Raw genomic sequence first — 25,710 nt, forward strand, 5'->3', positions numbered from 1 at the left:
AAAAAAAAAAAAAAAAAAAAAAAAAAAAAGGCAGAGGAGATAAATAGACATTTTCCCCAAGAAGACATACAAATGGCCAACAGGTACAGGAGGTGTTCAAAATCACTAATTACCAGGGAAATACAAATCAAAACCACAGTGAAATAATATCACCACACCTGTAAGAAAGGCTATTATAAAAACATTTACAACTATTTACACATCACTTATATTATACTAGGTACTTTAAGTAATCTAGAGATAATTTAAAGTATAAGGGAGGATGTATATGGGTTATATGCAAATACTATGCCTCTTATGTAAGGGAATTGAGTATCTGCATATTTTGGTATCCATGGGGGGCCCTGGAACCAACGCCCCTAGGATACTGAAGGATGACTATCCCCATGTTCATCTCAGCATTATTTACAAAAGTCACATATGGAAACAACCTAAGTATCCACAGATGGAATATTCAGCCATAAAAAAAGAAGGGAGTCTTGCTATTTGCAACAACATGGATGGACCTTGAGGGAATTATGCTATGTGAAATAAGTCAGACAGAGAAAGACAAAAACCATATGATCTCAATTCTATGTATAATCTAAAAAAAAGAAAAACAAGCACATAGATACAGAGAACAGATTGGTGGTTGCCAGAGGCTGGAGAGTGGAGGTAGGAGAAATGCATGAAAGGGGCCATAAGGTACAAACTTTCAGTTACAAAGTAAGTCATGTAATGTACAGTATGAGGACTGTAGTTAATAATACTGTATTGCAGATTTGAAAGCTGCTAACAGATCTTGAAAGTTCTTTTAAAAATAATTATAACTGGTGATGATGGATGTTAACTAGACTTATTGTGGTGATCACTTCACAGTACACACAAATATCAAATAATGTACAACTGAAACTAAAAATGTTATGTCAATTATACCTCAATAAAAATAATTAAAAGTTAAGTCTATTACTTTTAATAAAAAAATATCCACAGCAGCAGTTTACATAAGAGCCCTAAACTGGAAAAACAAACATTCATCAGTAGTAGATTAATTTCTCCTGGTACATTAAAACAATCAGTACTATAAAGCAATGAAAAGGAACTAATTCCAGCTACAGAGGGAAGATTTCACAAGGGTTCCAAGAATGCTGGCTAATTTTTATTTCTTGGTCTGAATGTATATATGACACTTTTCACTACACTAAACAATCCGCATGGAAGAAAAGACATGCTGAAGCATATAAATATGAAGAGTCATGAGCTAGAAAACCAAGACTGTAATAAAAACCAAGAAGAGTTATAAGGAAAAAACTGAAGACCATCTGATAACTTTCAAAAATCATCTACATTCACTTGACCACAGGATAAGTATAATAAGAACTTTTGCATCGCTGCCAGACCAACAAGGGCTAATAAACCTGTGGCACATCATTTTGGCTCAAGTTACAATGATTTAGAAATGACTCTACCATCAAATATGAAAATATTCTGTATTTTTTCTCACAATGCTGTTTTCCATACTCTATACAAACAAAAAAACCTCCAAAAATTAGAGATAAAACACAATTCTGATAGTATAGGACTAAAAGGGATGTCAAATATGACTGTCCTCAAAGAATTACTTTTGTCAATGACAGATGTAGTTTTGATGTGGAATCAATTTGGTGTTCGGAGCACAAATCCTATGGCCACGAGTAGAGGTGTATTTAGTGTATTTGACACCCAGAGCAGACCTCAACACTTCAAACTGTTAAGCGTCTAAAATCTTCACCTACAAATTTACTTCTGAGTACAAGAATCCTCTTTAACCTATTCACATTCCCTGTCTACTGAATCCATGTAACTGTCCTCTTCAGTTATGACCTCCATTTCCTTAACCGCTCCTTTTTCCAAATACCTCCACAATCTACATTACGCTTGTCACCATCTTTAAAATACATGCCCCAGTGACTTCCCACCATCTCCCACTCATAACTCGTAGCCTCAGGAAAAGTCACAGAAAGTAAGAAAAAAAATGAGATAAAGGTCTGAGCACTACAAATGACCTAGTCATATTGCACAAATTTTCAGGTAACCCAACAGTATTATTTTATGACATCTTATAGGAATCTTTAGCCATATGGCATGGGAGCAGAGAATGCCAGTGGTAGGTCATCTGCCTGAGATCAATGATATTGAGGTCAACAATCATGGAGTCAAGATTTTCCCAGTAGTAAATATTTATTCCCACTTTTAGATCACTTCTGAAATTATAGCTTTAAAAATAGGAACACTAGGAAATTTCCCAGGAACTAAATTAAGTACTAAGGACACAAGACCCAAGACCACTCTTCACCCTTATAGGCAAGCTATAGAACCCCTCAAGTCTTACCTTTGCTTCCTCTTTCCACTGCCACCCCAGGTATCACAAAAGCTTCCTAACTCTTTTTAAGTTTAATTTTATTTATTTATTTTTTTTGCGGTGCGCGGGCCTCTCACTGTTGTGGCCTCTCCTGTTGCAGAGCACAGGCTCTGGACGCGCAGGCTCAGCGGCCATGGCTCACGGACCCAGCTGCTCCGCGGCATGTGGGATCTTCCCGGACCGGGGCACGAACCCGTGTCCCCTGCATCGGCAAGCGGACTCCCAACCACTGTGCCACCAGGGAAGCCCAGCTTCCTAACTCTTATTTCCTGTCTCCTCTCATTCTCATCTACTCCACATTATAAAGCTAACGTGATTTTTCTAAAGTATAGCTCTACTCATACAATTACCTTGATTAGAAACATCATCCATTATGTCTTGAAATAAACTATGACTGCCTAGCATTCAACACCATTCAAATTCCTCTTCCATTCCTCTCTCCCCTGACTCCCCTCTCTATGCACAGATCCTCCCACTTAGGTCACATCACAGATCACTTAGATGTGATCTTCCATAATTTGAGTCCCTACTCTCTTTTAAACCTGGAGTACTTTATTTGTATGTCTCTTGTGGCATGTATTTCACTCTGCTTTCTTTTTTCTTTCCTTTTTAAAAAAATGTGCCCTATTGCTTTTACTCTCCCCGTTAGATGTTACGATTTTTTAGACCAGAAATTGTATCTCTGTATTTCTGTTAGCACAAAATACATGAGTACAAGTTAGGGACTCAAATAAAATAAAATAAAACAAAAACAATTCTAATTGGAGACTTCCCTGTTGGCGCAGTGTTAAGAATCCGCCTGCCAGTGCAGGGGACATGGGTTCGAGCCCTGGTCCGGGAAGATCCCACATGCTGTGGAGCAACTAAGCCTGAGTACCATAACTAAGCCTGCGCTCTAGAGCCCGTGAGCCACAAATACTGAGCCCACGTGTCACAACTACCAAAGCCCGCATGCCTAGAGCCTGTGCTCTGCAACAAGAGAAGCCACCGCAATGAGAAGCCCGCATACCACAACAAAGAGCATCCCCCGCTCACTGCAACTAGAGAAAGCCTGCGTGTAGCAACAAAGACCCAACACAGGCAAAAATAAATAAATTTATAAAAAACAAAAAAACAATGCTAACTGAATGGTGCTCAGTATTCAAATTTTTCTCCCACTATTTTCTTGCTTCCTGAAGAGCCATGCCACACAATTCCTAGAGCAACATCCTAAGTAGCTAGCTAAAATAATATAGCATCTGAACTGTACTCAGATTATACAAAAAATTTGGTAATATCTGGTAAATCCTAAAATGTGGCTTATTTTCCTGAGATGTCATGCATGCCCTAGTATGCTTGTCTCTTCATTAAAAATGCTTTTTATTGTTTGTAATCTACATGATTTCCAGATCAATTCTGGCTGAACTTGTTCTTGACAATTTATTTGCATTTTGGTATTGGTCTTATTAGTGGTAATTTAGCTCTTCAGCATCCAGGATATGGTCACTCTATTCATGGAGTAAGTATAAGTAAAATCATCACTACATTGTCAGTACAATGTAAGTAGGGACACAATGTGACTCATCATCACATAGGCATAAGTCATGGGCTAAATAACCTTTCACAAAAGAAAGGAACAGCACAGCCGTAAAACTGAGTAGAAAAAAAATCTTAGAAAATATATATAATTGGATTTAACAGCAGGTTAGATTCAACTGAAGAGATGATTACTAAACCTGATGATAGGTCAGTGAGAAATATCCAGACTGAAACAGAAAAAGAACAAAGGATGGAAAACACATCAAAATGCCTAAGAGATATGTGGCACAAAGTAAAGGTCTAATATACTTGCAACTGGAGCCCCAGTAAGAGAAGCAAGATGCAACAGAAACATATTTGAAGAGATAATGGCTGAGAATTTTCTGGAAGAGCTCACATCAGACTATAGAATACCTCTAACCCCAGGAATAAATATAAAGAAAACCACATTTAGGCACATCATAAAAAAACTAACAATCTCAGAAGAAAAAAAATACATTGTTTTCTGTTTCAATACAAACACTGGAAGCCAGAAAGTAACAGAATACCCTCAAAGCGCTCATAATACTAGAATGTGAGTTGGCAAATTTTTTCTATACAGGGCCAATTAGTAAATATTTTAGGTTTTGTAGACAGTATGTAGCCTCAACTACAACTAATCAAGTTGGCTGTTTTACCATAAAAGCAGGCACAGACAATATGTAAACAAATGGACATGGCTGTGTTCCAATAAAACTTGATCTAGGGACACTGAGATTTGAAAACATTTCATAAAAGATTAACACCTTCAGAGAAGTTTAAAAACAACAAAAGCCACAACATACTTTTTACAAGAGACAAACTTAAATAACACAAAGCTTGAAAATAAAAGGCATTGTAACGGCTAGCCCAGGAACATCACTAATTAGTTAAAACAAAATTCTATAAATATGTATATACCATGATCCTCAAATTCTACTTAATGAATATAAAAATATCAGAAAAGAGAACTGGCTACCTCTAAAGTGAGGAGACTGGCTTTAATAGTCAAAAAGATTTCAGCATTGAGTGAGGTGACCTAATACCCGCAGTGACAGCATGCTAGGAGGGCAGAACCATGATATAGTGAGAGAGAGTAAGAGACAGAATTCATGTATGAATTGTGTAACAAACAGGAAAAAACATATTATGTGTGGAGGCAAATAAGCCAAGATGATAAATATCGACTACTGGATGGTGTAACTGGTTGATAGTTATTAGACTGAACTGTATTGCAAGTGATGACATTCAACTATTTGGACATTAGCTCAACCTAATATGCTTTTATCTGTATTTTTGTGCATTTTCATACTTCACAGAATCAAACCAAACACAGGTAAGTGACAAACTTCCTTGGAGCTCAACCCAAAGAAAATGGTAAGAAAAAATAAAAAATAATAAAAAGAAAGAAAAAATAAAAATATTTTATGAATTACTAGGCAAACAGGAAGAGAAATCAGAAAAATTTAGAACCCTGGGAAAAAGGAGAAAAGCCTATAAGTGTCAGGAGAGAACTGAACAGGTCACATTCTGATAAATAGACAGGACTTTGTACTTGTTGAAATACAACACCAAAAAGCAATGACTTCAAAATTCTGAAAGAAGAAAACAACAAAAGCTGGGCAAATAAATAAAACAGTTTGCAGGTACTGGAAAGCAACCACAGCAGGGCTACAATTATTGAAAAGATGGGTGAACATGAAGGGAACTAAACATTCACACCAATGATAAAAGTGCTGAAAGGCAAAAATGATCAACCTTGAGTTTTATATCCAGCAAAATGTCCCTAAAGATATTTTCTAGACTATGGCACAGAGAAATAGAAATCAAGCAGAAAGTGACAGTATTGCTACATGGAATAAATAAAAATTGGATTTGGGTCTGCAAAACAACTGGGATTTGGGGGCAGAGTGATGGAGATAGGAAGCCATAGAGAAGGGGCTCTAAAATTCTGCGTAAAAATTCACCTCAGGGCTTCCCTGGTGGAGCAGTAGTTGAGAGTCCGCCTGCTGATGCAGGGGATATGGGTTCAATGAGCCCCGGTGCGGGAAGATCCCACATGCCGTGGAGCGGCTAGGCCCGTGAGCCATGGCCGCAGAGCCTGCGCATCTGGAGCCTGTGCTCTGCAACGGAAGAGGCCACACTAATGAGAGGCCCGTGTACTGCAAAAGAAAAAAAAAAAATTCACCTCAGACCTTTGGCTGGCTCCTAACATGTGCAGGTGGAAGGCAAGCCTCCAGGAGAACTAGCAGAGTATAGCAGTTTTGTCCCACCAGATAGTTAAGTTATTGGCAGAATAAAACTTTACATTCTTTAGAGGGAATTATGCACCATACAACATGTCCAACACACAAAAATTACTAGACATGCAAAAAAATCAAAAAGCAATTAAAAGACAAAAAACCAAGAAATAGTCAAGAACAGACATAGCGATAATTCATATATTAGAGTTAGCATACAAAGAGTTCAGATTAAGTGTACAGTAATATGTTAAAAATATAGAAAAAAAAGATAAACAATGCAGTGAAAATATGGAAATATTTCAACAAAAAACTGGAATCTACAAAAAGAAAGCAAATGGACATTGTAGAACTGCAAAATGTAGTTTTTAACTGAAATTAAAAACTCATTGTATAGTCTTAAGAGTAGACTAGACCCAGCAGAAGATAAGAATTGTGAATTTGAAGACAGGTAAATAGAAGATATTCAACAAAAAACAAAAAACAACAATAAAAAAAAAAGAAGATATTCAAACTGAAGCAGAAGAGAAAAAAATGGGGGAAAAGACAAAACATTAACAAGATGTGAAGCATGGCCAAAAACGTCTAATGCACCATTCCTTAAAATGCTAAAAGGAAAAACAAAAAAGGATAATGTGTAGTACCAGAAGATGAGGAAAAAAGAACAGGACAGAAACAATATTTGAAGAAATAATAGCTGAGAACATTCCAAATTTGATAAAAGGCAATGAGCACAAATCTAAGAAACTCAGTAAAGCCCAAGCAGAATAAATACAAAGAAAATTATACCTAAATACATCACATTCAAACTGCTGAGTGTCAGAGAAAGAATATCTTAAAAGAAGCCAGAGGGGGACTTCCCTGGCAGTCCAGTGGTTAAGACTCTGTGCTTCCACTGCAGGGGGGTGCAGGTTCGATCCCTGGCCAGGGAACTAACATCCTGCATGCTGCATAGTGTGGCCAAAAGAAAGAAGAAAAAAAAAGACGCACTTCCTTTAGGGAAGAACAATAAAAATGAAGAACCATTTCTTAACGGAAACCACAGATGTGAGACAGAAATGGAATTCATGTTTAAAGTACTGAAACAAAAATTAACCCTAGAATTCTATGCCCAGGGAAAATACTTTTCAAAATAAAGGCATACACAGATAAACAAAAGCTTTAAGAATTCACTGCAGTATACTGATTTCTGCTCTTGGATTGTAGTGAGGTGGTATAATCCTAATTTGGGGTGATTACTACAGTATAGAAACTGTAATCCCTAGAGAAACCATTTTCTTAAAAAAAGAAAGACACAAAGGAAAAAAGACACATATAGGACAGATGAAAAACAAATAGCAAGATGACAGACTTAAATCCAACTGTATCATGAACTTAATTACAGACAAAATAATAAGTCAATTAAAAGACAGTCAGGCTGGATAAAAACTATGACCCAACTATATGTTAGTTAGAGGTAAGAAACACACTATAAATATAAGAACACAAATAGGTTGAAGCCAAAAAAATGGAAAAGATATACCATGAAAATGCTAATCATAAAAAGGTAGATATACAGCCTGTGACTCTAGAGGCAGGGATGCCTGGACAAGATGGTGGAGTAGAAGGACCTGACCTCACCTCCTTCATGAAAACACCAAAATCACAACTAACTGCTGAACAACCACTGACAAAAAAGGACTGGAACCTACCAAAAAAGATATTCTACTTCCAAAGACAAAGAAGCTGCAACGAGACAGTAGGGGGGGTGCATTCCTGATACAATCAAATCCCATAGCTGCCAGGTGGGTGACCCACAAACTGGAAAATATATTCACAAAGATTCTCCCACAGGAGTGAGAGTTCTGAGTCCCATGACAGGGTCCCCAGTCTGGGGGTCTGGATTGGGAGGAGGAGCCCTGAGAGCATCTGGCTTTGAAGGCCAGTGGGGCTTGATTGCTGGAAATCCACAGGACTGGGGGAAGCAGAAATATCACTCTTGGAGGGCACATACAAGGTTTCGTGTGCACACCAGGACCTGGGGAAAAAGCAGTGACTTCATAAGAGCCTCAGAGACTTACTTGCTGGTCTTGGAGGGTCTCCTGGGGAGGTGGGGGGCAGCTGTGGCTCACTGCAGGGACAAGGACACTGGTGGTGGAGAAACTGAGGAGTATTCATTGACGTGAGCTGTCTTGGAGGCCAACATTTTGACACCAAGACCTGGCCCCACCAGATAGCCCAAAGGCTCCAGTGTTGGGACACCACAGGACAAACAACCAACAGGGTGGGAACACAGCCCCATCCATCAGCAGTCAGGCTGCTTAAACTCTTCTAAACCCACAGCCGCCTACAGACATGCCCCTTGACATGGCCCTGCCCACCAGATAGATAAGACCCAGCTCCACCCACCAGTGGGAAGGCACCAGACCCTCACAACAGGAAGCTTGCACAAGCCTCTTAGACCAGCCTCATCCACCAGGGGGCAGACATCAGAAACAAGAGGAGCTACAATCCTGCATGCTGTGCAGTGCAAAAATAGAAGGTTAAAGAAAACAAGATGGCAGAGAAATATGTTCCAGAAGAAGAAACAAGATAAAAAAGAACAACTAAGTGAAGTGGAGACAGGCAATCTACCTGAAAAAGAATTCAGGGTAATGATAGTAAAGATGATCCAAGATATGGGAAAGAGAATTGAGACACAGACTGAAAAGATACAAGAAATCCTTAACAAAAAGCTAGAAAATTTAAAGAACAGACATGAACAATACAATAAGAGAAATGAAAAACACACTAGAAGGAATCAATAGCAGAATAAATGAGGCAGAAGAACAGATAAGTAACCTGGAAGACAGAATGGTGGAAATCACTGTCATGGAACACAATAAAGAAAAAAATGAAAAAAAACTGACAACAGTTTAAGACACATCTAGGGACAACATTAAATGCACCAACATTCACATTATAGGGGTTCCAGAAGGAGAGGAGAGAAAGGGCCCAGAAAGTATTTGAAATAATAGCTGAAAACTTCCCTTACATGGGAGAGGAAGCAGTCACCCAAGTCTAGGAAGCACAGAGAGTCCCAGGCAGGATAAACCCAAGGAGGAACATGCCAAGACACATACTAATCGAACTGGCAAAAACTGAAGGCAAAGAGAAAATATTAAAAGCAACAAAGGAAAAATAACAAATTACATACAAGGGAATCCCCATAAAGTTATCAGCTGATTTTCCAGCTGAAAGTCTGCAGCCCAGAAGGGAGTGGCATGATACATTTAAAGTGATGAAAGGGAAAAACCTACAACCAGAAATACTATACCCAGTAAGGATCTCATTCAGATTCAATGGAGAAATTGAAAGCTTTACAGCAGGCAAAAGCTAAGAGAATTCAGCACCACCAAAAGGTCTTCACAAACAAATGCTAAAGGAGCTTCTCTAGGCGGGAAAGAAAAACACACATCTAGAAACCAGAAAATTACAAATGGCAAAGCTCACCAGTAAAGGCAAACATAAAGGTAGGAAATCATCCACACAATAATATGCTATCAAAACCAGCAACAGTTAGAAGAGGAGTACAAATGCAGCATATTGGGAATATACTTGAAATTAAAAGACCAGCAACTTAAAAACAATTTTGTATACATATAGACTGATATATCAAAATCTTTTGTACCCACAAACCAAAAATCTACAATAGATATACACACAAAAGAGAATCCAAACACAACACTAAAAATAGTCAGCAAATCACAAGAGAACAGCACAAAAGAGAAAGAGAAGACCTAAGAAAACAACCCCAAAACAACAAAAAGGCAATAAGGACATACATATCAGTAATTATCTTAAATTTAAATGAATTAAACACTCCAACCAAAAGACACAGACTGGCTGAAGAGCTACAAAAACAAGACATGTATATATGCTGTTTACAAGAGACCCACTTCAGATGTAGGGACACATACAGACTATAAGTGAGAGGGGATGCAAAAAAAGGTATTCCATGCAAATGGAAATCAAAAGAAAGCTGGAGTAGCAATACTTACATCAGACAAACTACACTTTAAAATAAACATTGTTACAAGAGACAAAGAAGGATGTACATAATGATCAAGAGATCAATCCAAAAAGAAGATATAACAATTGCAAACACATATGCATCCAACCTAGAAGCACCTCGATATATACAGCAAATTACTAACAGCCATAAAAGGAGAAATCGACAGTAACACAGTAACAGTGAAGGACTTGAACACCCCACTTACATCAATGGACAGATCATCCAGAAAAAATCCATAAGGAAACACAGACCTTAAATGACACATTAGACCACATGGACTTATTGATATTTATAGAGCATTCCATCCAAAAGTAGCAGAATACACTTTCTTCTCAAGTGCACGTGGAACATTCTCCAGGGCAGATCACATGCTGGAGGCAAAGCGAGCCTCAGTAAATTTAAGAAAATTGAAATCATATCAAACATCTTTTCTGAACACAACACTATAAGATTAGAAATCAACTACAAGAAAAAAACTGTAAAAAACACAAACATGTGGAGGCTAAACAATATGCTACTAAACAACAAATGGATCACTGAAGAAATCAAAGAGGAAATCAAGAAAAACCCAGAGACAAATTAAGACAAAAGCATGACAATCCAAAACCTATGGGACAAAACAAAAGCAGTTCTAAGGAGGAAGTTTATAGCAAAACATTCTCACCTCAAGAAACAAGAGAAATCTCACAAAAACAACCTAACCTTACACCTAAAGCAACTAGAGAAAAAACAACAAACAAAACACAGAATTAGCAGAAGGAAAGAAATCATAAAGATCAGAGCAAAATAAATGCAATAGAGACAAAGAAAATTAAAGAAAAGATCAATGAAACTAAAAGCTGTTTCTCTGAAAAGGTAAACAAAATTGATAAACCTTTAGCCAGATTCATCAAGAAAAAAAGGGAGAGTGCTCAAATCAATGAAATTAGAAATTAAAAAGTTACAACGGACACCACAAAAATACAAAGGCTCATAAGAGACTATTGCAAGCAACTATACGCCAATAAAATGGACAAACTCTTGGAAAGGTACAACCTTCAAGACTGAACCAGGAAGAAATACAAAACATGAACAGACCAGTCACAAGTACTGAAATTGAAACTGTGATTAAGAAAATTCCAATAAACAAAAGTTCAGAACCAGATGGCTGCACAGGCAAATTCTATCAAACATTAAGAGTTAACATCTATCCTTCTGAAACTCTTCCAAAAAATTGCAGAGGAAGGAACACTCCCAAGTTCACTCTACAAGGCCACCTGATACCAAAACCACCCTGATACCAAAACCAGACAAAGATACCACACACAAAAAAAAGAAAACTATAGGCCAATATCACTCATGAACATAGATGCAAAAATTCAACAAAATAGTAGCAAACCAAATCCAACAATACATTAAAAGGATCATGATCGAGTGGGATTTATCCCAGGGATGCAAGGATTTTTCAATATCTGCAAATCACTGAATTGACAACCTGAAGAATATGCTACATTAACAACTTGAAGAATAAAAACCACATTATCTCAATAGATGCAGAAAAAGGGACTTCCCTGGTGGTCTAGAGGTTAAGACTTTGCCTTCCAATGCAGGGGGTGCAGGTTCAATCCCTGGTTGGGGAGCTAAGATCCTACATGCTTTGTGGCCACAAAACAAAAAAACCCAGAAAAAACAGAAGCAATATTGTAACAAATTCAATGAAGACTTTAAAAATGGTCCACATTAAAAAAAAAAAAAGAAAAAAAACTGAAAAAAAAAAAAGATGCAGAAAAAGCTTTTGACAAAATTCAACACCCATTTATGATAAAAATCTCTCCAGGGCTTCCCTGGTGGCGCAGTGCTTGAGAGTCCGCCTGCCGATGCAGGAGACGCGGGTTCGTGCCCCGTTTCGGGAGGATCCCACATGCCGTGGAGCGGCTGGGCCCGTGAGCCATGGCCGCTGAGCCTGCGCGTCCGGAGCCTGTGCTCCGCAAAGGGGAAAGGCCCCAACAGTGAGAGGCCCGCATAACGCAAGAAAAAAAAAAAAAAAATCTCTCCAGAAAATGGGCATAGAGGGAATCTACCTCAACATAATAAAGGCCATATATGACACACCCACAGCTAACATCATTCTCAATGGTGAAAAACTGAAAGCATTTCCTCTACGATCAGGAACAAGACAAGGATGTCCACTCTCGCCACTATTATTCAACATAGTTTTGGAAGTCCTAGTCCCAGAAATAGGAGAATAAAAAGAAATAAAAGGAATCCACGTTGGAAAACAAGAAGTAAAACTGTCACTGTTTGCAGATGACATGATACTATACTTAGAAAATCCTAAAAATGCTACCAGAAAACTACTAGAGCTCATCAATGAATCTGGTAAAGTTGCAGGATACAAAATTGATACACAGAAATCTACTGCATTCCTATACACTAAAAATGAAAGATCACAAAGAGAAATTAAGGAAACAATTCCATTTACCATCTCATCAAAAAGAATAAAATACCTAGGAATAAACCTACCTAAGGAGGCAAAAGACGTGTATTGAGAAAACTATAAGATACTGATGAAAGAGATCAAAGATGACACATATGGAGAGATATACCATGGTCTTGGAGTGGAAGAATCAATACTGTCACAATGACCATACTACCTAAAGCAATCTACAGATTCAACACAATCCTTATCAAATTACCAATGGCATTTTTTCACAGAAGTAGGAAAACAATTTTTTTAATTTGTATGGAAACACAAAAAGACCCAGAATAGGGCTTCCCTGGTGGCGCAGTGGTTGAGAGTCCGCCTGCCGTTGCAGGTGGGGTCCCCCACTCTCTGAGACAAGAGGCATGCCTTGGCCCCTTCTGTTCCGTTGAGCTTCAGCTCCCCCCCCACACACTGCCCAGGGCCTTTTCCAGCCCTGTAGGTCCTAACCATAGGCCCCGCCTACCACACAAACCCCGCCCCTGCTTAGGCCCCGCCCTCCACAGCCAAGGCCTTTTCCACTTTTCTTCTCTTTTTTACTATTGTGGTTCTGTTTTACCTTCCGGTTGTTGTTTCATCTATACTTTTATTTTTATATTCTTTCTAACATATCTATTAGTTTCCTAGTCTAAATTTATTTTTTTAACTCTTTGTTATTGTTCTTTTCTTTTTTTTCCACCATGCACGGCTTGCGGAATCTTGGTTCATTAGCTGGGGGTTGGGCCAAAGCTCCTGCAGTGGGAGCTCTGAGTCTGAACCACTGTACTGACAGAGAATGTCAGACCCCAAGGAATATTCAACAAAGTCGCCCGGAGGTCATCATATCAGCACCAAGACCCAGCTCTACCCAACAGCCTACAAACTACAGTGTTGGAAGCTTCAGGCCAAACAAGCTGTAAGACAGGAACACAATCCCAACCATCAAAAAAAAAAAAAAAAAAAGAGAGCAAAAAAATATGTCACAGATGAAGCAAGATAAAAACCTACAAGATCAAATAAATGAAGAGGAAATACGCAATCTACCTGAAAAAGAAATCAAGAGTAATGAAACTAAAGATGATTTAGAATCTCAGAAATAAAATGGAGGCACGGACTGAGAAAATACAGAAAATGTTTAACAAAGATCTAGAAGAACTAAAGAACAAACAAACAGAGATGAACAACACAATAACTGAAATGAAAACTACACTAGAAGGAATCTATAACAAGATCACATAGTCATTATACACTCTACTGTTTGTTTACCTTGTATTTCTCATTTATTCTCAATTCTATGAAAATTTTACATATTTAATTATCACCACTGGTTGTGATATAGCTATCTCTTCATTATGGCTGTTTGAAGTTCAATCTCCAGGTGATTCTTCAGGAAGGCCTCAGGCTTCCTCTGAATTATTAAATGCTAATCACAGTTAAAAAAAAAAAGGAATCAATAACAATAAAAGAGGCAGAAGAAAAAGTAAGTGAGCTGGCAGACAAAATGGTGGGAATAACTGCCAAGGAGCAGAATAAAGAAAAAAGAATGAAAATAACTGAAGACAATCTCAGACACCTCAGGGACAACACTAAACGCAACAACATTTGAATTACAGGGGTTCCAGAAGAAGAAAAGAAAAAGAAAGGATCTGAGAAAATATTTGAAGAGATTTATAGTGGAAAACTTCCCTAATATGGGAAAGGAAATAGTCACTGAAGTCCAGGAAGCACAGAGAGTCCCATATAGGATAAACCCTAGGAGAAACACACCAAGACACGTTAATCAAACTAACAAAATTTAATTTAAAAAAATATTAAAAGCAGCAAGAGAAAAACAAAAAGTAACATACAAAGGAATCCCCATAAGGTTATCAGCTGACTTTTCAGCAGAAACTCTGCAGGCCAGAAGGAAGTGGTAGAATATACTTAAAGTGATGAAAGAAAAAACCTACAACCAAGATTACTCTACGCAGCAAGATCAGATTAGATGGAGATCAAAAGCTTTTCAGACAAGCAAAAGTTAAAGGAATTCAGCACCACCAAACCAGCCTTAGAGAAAATGCTAAAGAAACTTCTCTAGGCAGGAAACACAAGAGAAGAAAAAGACCCACAAAAACAAACCCAAAACAATTAAGAATATGATAATAGGAACATAAATATTGATAATAACCTTGAATGTAAATGGACTAAATGCCCCAACCAGAAGACACACACTGGCTGAATACATACAAAAACAAGACCCATATATATCCTGTCTACAAGAGACCCACTTCAGACCTAGGGACACATACAGACTGAAAGTGAAGGGATGGAAAAAGATATCCCATGCAAATGGAAATCAAAAGAAAGCTGGAGTAGCAATAGTCGTATCAGATAAAAGAGACAAAGGACACTACATAATGATCAAGGGATCAATCCAAGAAGAAGATGTAACAATTATAAATATTTATGCACCCAACACAGGATCACCTCAATACATAAGGCAAATGTTAACAACCATGAAAGGGAAAATCGACAGTAACACAATAATAGTAGTGGACTTTAACACCCCACTTATAACAATAGACAGATCATCCAAACAGAAAATAAGTAAGGAAACACAAGCTTTAAATGACACAACAGATGAGACAGATTTAACATTCCACCCCAAAGTGGCAGAATACACTTCTTCTCAAGTGCACATGGAACATTCTCCAGGATAGATCACATCTTGGGTCACAAACCAAGCCTTGGAAAATTTAAGAAAATTGAAATTGTATCAAGCATCTTTTCTGACCACAATGCTATGAGATTGGAAATCAATTACCAGAAAAAAAACTGTAAAAACCACAAATACTTGGAGGCTAAACAGTGTGCTACTATATAACCAAGAGATCACTGAAGAAATCAAAGAAAAAATTAAAAAATACACAGAAACAGATAACAATGAAAACACGACGACCCAAAACCTATGGGATGCAGCAAAAGCAGTTGTTAGAAGGAGGTTTATAGCAATTCAATCTCACCTCAAGAAACAAGAAAAATCTCAAATAAATAATCTGACCCTACACTTAAAACAACTAGAGAAAGAAGAACAAAGAAAACCCCTAGTCAGTAGAAGGAAAAAAATCATAAAGATCAGAGCAGAAATTAGTGAAACAGAAACACAGAAAACAATAGCAAAGATCAATAAAACTAAAAGCTGGTTCTTTGAGAAGATAAAATTGATAAACCCTTAGCCAGACCCACCAAGAAAACAAGGGAGAGGATGCAATTCAATAAAATTAAAAATGAAAAAGGAGAAATCACAACTGACACCACAGAAATACAAAGGACTGTAAGAGACTACTACAAACAGCTATATGCCAATAAAATAGACAACCACAAAGAAATGGACAAATTCTTGTAAAGGTACAATTTTCCAAGACTGAACCAGGAAGAATTAGAAAATATAAACAAACCTACCCCAAGTCATGAAATTGAAAGCGTAATTAAAAATCTTCCAACAAACAAAAGTCCAGGACCAGATGGCTTCACAGACGATTTCTATCAAACATTTAGAGAAGAGCTAACACCTATCTTTCTCATACTCTTCCAAAATATTGCAAGGGAAGAACACTCCCAAATTCATTCTACAAAGCCACCTTTACGCTGATACCAAAACCAGAAAAAGGTATCACAAAAAAAAGAAAATTATAGACTAATATTACTGATGAACACAGATGCAAAAATCCTGAAGAAAATACTAGCAAACAGAATCCAACAAGATATTAAAAGGATCATACAGCATGATCAAATGGGATTTATCCCAGGGATGCAAGGATTCTACAATATACAGAAATCAATCAGTATGATACACCATATTAACAAATTAAGGAATAAAAACCATAGGATTATCTCAATAGATGCAGAAAAAGCTTGTCACAAAATTCAACACCCATTTATAATAAAAACTCTCCAGAAAATGGGCATAGAGCAAACCTACCTCAACATAATAAGGGCCATATATGACAAACCCACAGCAAACATCATACTCAATGTGAAAAACTGAAAGCATTTCCACTAAGATCAGGAACAAGACAAGGATGTCCACTCTCACCACTCTTATTCAACATAGTTTTGGAAGTCATAGCCATGGCAATCAGAGAAGAAGAAGAAATAAAAGGAATACAAATTGGAAAAGAAGGAGTAAAACTGTCACTGTTTGCAGATGACATGATACATACACAGAAAATCCTAAAGACGCTACCAGAAAATTACTAGAACTAATCAATGAATTTGGTAAGGATACAAAATAAATGCACAGCAATCTCTGGCATTCCTATACCCTAACACTGAAAAATCAGAAAGAGAAATTAAGGAAACACTCCCATTTACCACTGCAACAAAAAGAATAAAATACCTAGGAATAAACCTACCTAAGGAGGGGAAAGACTTGTACTTTGAAAACTGTAATACTGGGTATATACCCTGAGAAAACTGATGAAAGAAACCAAAGACAACTGAAACAGATGGAGAAATATACCATGTTCTTGGATTAGAAGAATCAATATTGTGAAAATGACTACACTACCAAAAGCAATCTACAAATTCAATGCAATCCCCATCAAACTACCAATGGCATTCTTCACGGAATTAGAACAAAAAATCTTACAATTCATATGGAAACACAAAAGACCCCAAATAGCTAAAGCAATCTTGAGAAAGAAAAATGGAGCTAGAGGAATCAGGCTCCCCGACTTCAAACTATACTACAAAGCTATAGTAATCAAGAGAGTATGGTACTGGCACAAAAATAGAAATATAGATGAATGGTACAGGATAGAATGCCCAGCGATAAACCCACTCACATATAGTCACCTAATTTATGACAAAGGAGGCAAAAATATACAATGGAGAAAAGACAGCCTCTTCAATAAGTGGTGCTGGGAAAACTGGACAGCTACATTTACAAGAATGAAATTAGAACACTACCTAACACCATACACAAAAATAAACTCAAAATGGATTAAAGACCTAAATGTAAGACCAGACACTGGAAAACTCTTAGAGAAAAACATAGGAAAAACACTTTTTCGTTTGTTTGTTTGTTTTGCGGTATGTGGGCCTCTCACTGTTGTGGCCTCTCCCGTTGCGGAGCACAGGCTCCGGACGCGCAGGCTCAGCGGCCATGGCTCACGGGCCCAGCCGCTCCGCGGCATGTGGGATCTTCCCGGACCGGGGCACGAACCCGCATCCCTTGCATCGGCAGGTGGACTCTCAACCACTGCACCACCAGGGAAGCCCGGAAAAACACTTTTTGACATAAACCACAGCAAGATCTTTTTTGACCCACCTCCTGGAGTAATAAATATAAAAACAAAAATAAACAAATGAGGCCTAATTAAACTTAAAACCTTTTGCACAGCAAAGGAAACCATAAACAAGATGAAAGACAACCCTGAGAATGGGAGGAAATTATCTGCAAGTGAAACAACAGACAGAGGATCAATCTCGAAAATATACAAACTGCTCATGGAGCTCAGTATCAAAAAAACAAACAACCCAATTAAAAAAGGGGTGGAAGACCTAAATAGACATTTCACCAAAGAAGACAAAGAGATGGCCAAGAGGCACATGAAAAGATGGTCAACATCACCAATTATCAGAGAAATGCAATTAAAACTACAATGTGAGGTATCACCTCACACTGGTAAGAAAGGCCATTATCAAAAAATCTAGACACAGTAAATGCTGGAAAGGGTGTGGCGAAAAAGGAACCCTGCTGCACTGTTGGTGAGAATGTGAACTGATACAGCTACTAGGAAGAACAGTATGGAGGTTCCTTAAAAAACTAAAAATTGAACTACCATATGACCCAGCTATCACACTACTGGGTATATACCCTGAGAAAACCATAATTCAAAAAGAGACATGTACCACAATGTTTACTGCAGCACTATTTACATTAGCCAGGACATGGAAGCAACCTAAATGTCCATCAACAGATGAATGGATAAAGAAGATGTGGCACATATATACAACGGAATATTACTCAGCCATAAAAAGAAATGAAATTGAGTTACTTGTAGTGAGGTGGATAGACCTAGAGTCTGTCATACAGAGTGAAGTGAGTCAGAAAGAGAAAAACAAATACCATATGCTAACGCAAATATACGGAATCTAAAAAATAAAAATGGTATTGATGAACCTAGTGGCAGGGCAGGAATAAACATAGACACAGAGAATGGAGTTGAGGACATGGGGAGGGGAGAGGGAAGCTAGGGCGAAATGAGAGCAGCATCAACATATATACACTACCAGATGTGAAACAGATAGCTACTGCGAAGCAGCCGCATAGCACAGGGAGATCAGCTCGCTGCTATGTGATGACCTAGAGGGGTGGGATAGGGAGGGTGGGAGGGAGGCTCAAGAAGGAGGGGATATGGGGATATATGTATGCATATGGCTGATAAACTTTGTTGTACAACAGAAATTAACACAGTATTGTGAAGCAATTATACTCCAATAAAGATGTATTTTAAAAAAGTAAACAAAATAAAATCTAGTGGGTAATCAGGGACTTCCCTGGTGGTCCAGTGGGTAAGACTCCGTGCTCCCAATGCAGGTGGCCTGGGTTCGATCCCTGGTCAGGGAACTAGATCCCACATGCATGCTGCAACTAAGAAGTCCGCATGCCACAACTAAAGATCCTGTGTGCTGCAACGAAGATCCTGCATGCCGCAACTAAGACCAGGCGCAACCAAAATAAATAAATAAATAAATAAATAATTTTTAAAAAAGATAATCAACAAGGATCTACTGTATAGCACAGTGTACTCTAATAACCTATATGGGAATAGAATCTGAAAAAGAATAGATATATGTATGTTTAACTAAATCACTTTGCTGTACACCTGAAACACAACATTGTAGGTCAAATATACTCCAATATAAAATAAAAATAAAAAAAAAAGGTAGGTATGGCTATATTTAAATCAGACAAGGGGTATGACCAGAGGTAAAGAGGGACATCCCAAAATGATAGAACAGTAAATCCATCTGGAAGATAGAAAAATCGTAAGTGTGCATGCACTCAATAAATGTACATGAACTCAATACAGCTTCAAATTACATCACGCAAAAACTGACAGAACTAAAGTGAAGAATGGACAAATCCACATTCATATTATCTATCAACCAAGTATCAGATCAGAATGAAGACATTGTCAGAAAAGCAAAGTTTAAAAAAATATATTTCTCACATACCCTTTCTCAAGAAGCTACTGAAGAATCTACTCCAATAAAATAGTAATTCAAAAAAGACAAAGACAGGGGAAAAGGCAAACAAAAGATCAATAGGAAAGGTGAAGGAAATCCCTAGGAGGAGTTTGAAGGAGATTGCAGAATGGTAGTGATTCTCCATTAATACTAAATTGTTTGTCATACAGATTGGAATAGGGTGATTCAAAAGCAGGTATTTTGAGGGCCGTCATAAGATGCCTAGTGACATCGTATCACCTTGTTAACCTGAGGGCAGAATACCTTGGTGATCCTGGCCCAGCTTCTTATCTGTTGGGGTTGGTTTAACTTTGGTTTGGCTTGTCTTGAACAAGTCCTGATGACATCTATCTCTCCCCTCCACACCAGGCTGACTTGGATCACATGAGAACACTCATTTCATCTCAAAGAAGTACTCTGCTTTGATCTACTCCTGAGAGTTGGCAGTTGACTAGTGAGCTAAGAAGCAGAGAACACTGAGCAGCCCACTCACTCTAATTATATTCTTGTCAGACATTCAATACCTGATTCACACTCTGACCCTGCCAGATGGTCCAACCATGTGAGCCCTATGTTTTCCTATGTTTTTCATGACCTTGCCAATGACTTCTCCAAATGAGATTTTTGTAAACTCTCAGAAAAACTGAAGCCAGACTTATGACTCAGAGACTCTATTCAGCTCATCTCCCAGGAGCTTTTATTCAATAGTAGCAGAATTTCTACACACAATTAGATTTGTGCTTGCTTGATAAGTTTTGCCACATTGCTCCCCAGTAAGTCTGTACCATTTTTTACTACCACAAACAATGCATGAGTGGTTTCACCTCTCTACAGCTAACACTGGCTAATATATCTTGAAAAAGCAATGATAAAAATCTTGTCTTGCTAAAGGAAACATGGGTACATAAAAGGACATCTTTTAGACTGTATACATCGAGAAAAAGAAAAAAAAACTCCACCAATCAGACAAAAAATTATGCAATATAAATCGCAGTTATAGTTTTTCAAAACTGAATTTTGTATTGATTAGGGATATATACATACATGGTAAAATCTCTGAGGAAAGCAAGGGAATAAATAACAAAAATGTCAAGATAGTGGCTACCTACTAGCAGGATTCAATCAGAGAATGTATCATGAAGAACAGACAGGGACTTCCCTGGTGGCGCAGTGGTTAAGATTCCATGCTCCCAATATGCAGGGGGCCCGGGTTTGATCCCTGGTCAGGGAACTAAATCCCACATGCATGCCACAACTAAGAGTTTGCATGCAGCAACTAAGGAGTTGGCGAGCTGCAACTAAGGAGCCCACCTGCTACAACTATGAAGCCTGCAAGTAAGACCCAGCACAACCAAATAATAAATATTTTTAAAAAAGAACAGATAATGTTCTATTTCTTAATGTGAGTGCCCATTTATTCTTTAATGTACACATATTTTTATACATGTTATTACATGCATAAAGAGTATTATAATGCTTTATACACTCATCTGTACACATATTACATTACACAATAAAAAAAAATCAGAAAAAAATGAGGAAACTCTATGCTCTGATATGGAAAGACTTCAAAAATATGTTATTGAGTGATAAAAACACACATAATCAAGAGAATGAAAAGACAAAGACATCTTTGCAACACACATACCTGATAAAGGACTGATATCCGAAATATATAAAGAACTCTCAAAACTCAACAATATGAAAACAAACAACCTGATTTAAAAATGGGCCAAAGTGCAGCCAGTATGGAAAACAGTATGGAGGTTCCTCAGAAAACTAAAAATAGAATTACCATATGATCCAGCAATCCCACTCCTGGGCATATATCACCAGACAAAACTATAATTCAAAAACATACATGCACCCCTATGTTCATAGCAGCACTATTCACAATGGCCAAGACATGGAAGCAACCTAACTGTCCACTGACAGAGGAATGGATAAAGATATGGTACATATATACAATGGAATACTATTCAGCCATAAAAAAGAATGAAAAATGCCATTTGCAGTAACATGGATGGACCTAGAGATTATCATACTAAATGAAATAACTCAGAGAAAGACAAGTATCATATGATATCACTTATATGTGGAATCTAAGATATGACACAAATGAACCTTTCTGTGAAACAGAAACAGAATCATGGGTTGGGGGAGAGATGGAGTGGGAGGTTGGGGTTAGCAGATGTAAGCTATTATATTAAACAACAAGATCCTGCTGTATAGCACAGGAAACTATATTCAATATCCTATGTTAAACCTTAATGGAAAAGAATATTTTAAAAAAACAATGTATATATAACTGAATAACTTTGCTGTACAGCAGAAATTAACACAGTATTGTAAATCAACTATACTTCAATAAAATAAATTTTTAAAAAGGGCCAAAGACCTTAACATACACCTCACTAAAGAAGATATACAGGTGACAAATAAACACACATAAAGATACTCAACATCATGTCATATCATCAGAGAATTATAAATTACAACAACAATAAAACACTGTTAAATGCCTGTTAAAGTGGCCAAAGTTCGGGACTTCCCTGGTGGTCCAGTGGGTAAGACTCCATGCTCACAATGCAGGGGGCCCAGGTTTGATTCCCAGTTGGGGAACTAGATCCCGCATGCATGCCGCAACTAAGAAGCCCGCATGTCACAACTAAGACCCGGCGCAGCCTAAATAAATAAATAATAAATAAATGAATATAAAATAATTTTTAAAAAAAGTGGGGCTTCCCTGGTGGTGCAGTGGTTGAGAATCTGCCTGCTAATACAGGGGACATGGGTTTGAGCCCTGGTCTGGGAAGATCCCACATGTCACAGAGCAACTAGGCCCGTGAGCCACAACTACTGAGCCTGCACGTCTGGAGCCTGTGCTCCGCAACAAGAGAGGTCACAACAGCGAGAGGCCCACGCACCACGATGAAGAGTGGCCCCCGCTTGCCACAACTAGAGAAAGCTCTCGCACAGAAACAAAGACCCAACACAGCCATACATACATACATACATACATACATACATACATACATACATAAATAGAAAGCCAAGCATTTGAAGCCCTTTAAAAAAAAAAAAAAGTGGCCAAAGCTCACAACACTGACAACACCAAATGCTGACGACGATGTGGAGCAACAGGAACTCTCACTCACTGCTGGTGGGAATGCAAATGTTACAGCTACTCTGGAAGACAGTCTGGCAGTTTCTCACAAAACTATACATATTCTTGCTGTACACACTGGCAATTGTGTTCCTTAGCATTTACCCAAATGATTAACTTACATCCACACAAAACACTGCACAGAGACATTTATAGCAGCTTAATTCTTAATTGTCAAAACTTGGCAGCAACTAAGATGTCCTTCAATTGCTGAATGGGTAAATAAATGGTAGTACATCCAGACAATGGAATATTATTCAGTGATAAAAAGAAATGAGCTATCAAGCCATGAAAACACATGGAGGAACTTTAAATGCGTATTACTAAGTGAAAGAAACCAATTTGAAAAGGCTACATACTGACTGATTGACTGATTCCAACTGTATGATGTTCTAGAAAAGGCAAAACTAGGGGGACAGTAAAAAAAAAAATCAGTGGTTTCCAGGTGCTCAAGGAAAGGGAGAGAGGGATGAATAGATGGAGCACAGGGGATTTTGTGGGCAGTGAAAGTATTCTGTAAGATACGATAATGGTGGATACACGTCATTATCTATTTGTCAAAACGCACAGAGTGCACAACACCAAAAGCAAATCCTAATGTAAACTATGGACTTTACTTAAAGTATCAATATTGGCTCATCAACTGTAACAGGTATACCACATTAATGCAAGATGTTAGTAACAGGGGAAACTGTGCAGAGGGAGAAAAGGAGTATATGGGAACTCTGTACTTTTCACTTAAATTTTCCGTAAGCCCAAAACTGCTCTAAAAATTAAGTCTGTTCATTAAAAGTAAAACAAAACACATATAAACAGAACAGTATGATTAATATGCTATCTTATAATAACCTGTACTTATACTTGTGTAAATATGTACAAATACATTCTGCAATGCCATTCAAGAAAGTAATGACAATGGAACTCGTGGAAATTAGGGGGAGAATTTAAATACACATCCGGATATTTAGTGAATTCTCTAGCATCATGCTAATCTGACCAGAAAAATAAAATACACACTATAGTACCCTGAAGAATGCTATATGAAATAACCAGAGACAAAACAATAAGCTGTTTAATTTATTTTTCTGGGGATGCTGTTCAAAACACCATCTATATGAAGGTCCATAAAATTTATTCAGACCTAATACTAGAGAACCAAGGAAATGATATTCATAATCAATGCAAGACACTTAATTAACTTGATTTACTTTTTGGCTGCTGGTATTGATTATTCTTACTATGTTTTCCTGAGTTTTACTCATTTATACCTTTCTCTATTTCATTTTCTAGGTCCTTATAAACTTCCTCAAATGCACAGAAAAATAAAATTGGGAATAAACAAACAACTCACCTGGGATTTGTTCATTTTCTACAGCTTTTGGGTGAAGGCAGAGAACTATGAAGGCAGAACTGAAATAGAGGAAAAAGAAAGGTATTGTTATTAAAGATCTGACCTGCCTCAGAACTTCTAGAATGACTTGTTTGGAAATCCTCACACATCACCTGAGAAAATACCACCTCCTGAGCTAGTCCTTTTGCCTGTTCAGAAGGGGCAAAAAGGATCATGCTGGCAGCACTCACTTTCAATCAAACATTATGAAATATCTGAAAAGGTAAGACAAAGACAACCCACTATCAACTGACAAAACAGTGAAAAGAAACCATGACTGATTAAATTACTGGACAGGGAATTTAAAACTATGATTCATATATTAAAGTTTTAAAGGAAAAGATTTACAAAATGAATGAACAGAGAATTTCAAGAGATGGAAACTTCAAGAAAAAAATGGAAATGCTAAGAAAAGCACAGTAACAGAGTTGAAAGAATACCTTCAATAGGTATTACAACAGAGTTGAGGAAATTTTCAGTAAATCTGAAGATAGGTCAAAAGAAATTACCCAAACTGAGACACAAAGAGAAAGCAAAGGGGGAAAAAAAAGGACAGAGAATCCAAGGGCTGTAGTACAATATCAAATGGCCTAACAAAAATGTATTGGGATCCCAGGGACTTTCCTGGTGGTCCAGTAGTAAAGAATCTTTCTCCCAATGCAGGGAACACAGGTTCGATCCCTGGTTGCGGAGCTAAGATCCCACATGCCGTGGGGCAATTAAGCCCTTGCACCACAACTACTGAGCTCACGAGCCTCAACTAGAGAGCCTGCGTGCTGCAAACGACACAGCACACGCACCACAACTAGAGACAGAAAAACCTGCATGCCACAGCTAGAGAGAAGCCCATGTGCTGCAACGACGTGCCCGCGTGCTGCTACGAAAGAGCCCGCGTGCTGCAACTAAGACCCAACGTAGCCAAAAATAAATAAAATAAATAAATAATCTTTAAAAGAATGTATTGGAATCCCAAAAGAAGAGAAAATGGGACAGAAGGAGTATTGAAGACATAATGACCAAGGATTTTCCAAAAATACTGAATGATATCAAACCACAGATCCAAGAAACTCAGATAATTTATCCAAAAAGGATAAATATCAAAAAACAAAATAGGGCTTCCCTGGTGGCACAGTGCTTGAGAGTCCGCCTGCCGATGCAGGGGACACAGGTTCGTGCCCTGGTCTGGGAAGATCCTACATGCCGCGGAGCGGCTGGGCCAGGGAGCCATGGCTGCTAAGCCTGTGCATCCGGAGCCTGTGCTCCACAACGGGAGAGGCCACAACAGTGAG

General features: G+C 37.9%; 1 protein-coding gene across 2 annotated transcripts in view; it reads right to left on the bottom strand.

The window, feature by feature from the left end:
* The window catches only part of ZFP1 (ZFP1 zinc finger protein), a 34,682-nt gene that overhangs the window by 3,771 nt on the left and 5,201 nt on the right, over window positions 1-25,710 (bottom strand). For both annotated transcript variants that reach the window (XM_007462937.1, XM_007462936.1), the window contains exon 2: window positions 24,383-24,441. Coding sequence is in view for 1 of the 2 variants with exons in the window: in XM_007462936.1 (XP_007462998.1) it covers window positions 24,383-24,397 (15 nt within the window). In the remaining variant the exon portion in view is untranslated. The remainder of the gene's footprint in view (window positions 1-24,382; window positions 24,442-25,710) is intronic.

Source organism: Lipotes vexillifer, unplaced genomic scaffold (assembly GCF_000442215.2).
Source record: "Lipotes vexillifer unplaced genomic scaffold, Lipotes_vexillifer_v1.1 scaffold70, whole genome shotgun sequence".
In the NCBI taxonomy this organism is placed as follows: Eukaryota; Metazoa; Chordata; class Mammalia; order Artiodactyla; family Lipotidae; genus Lipotes; species Lipotes vexillifer.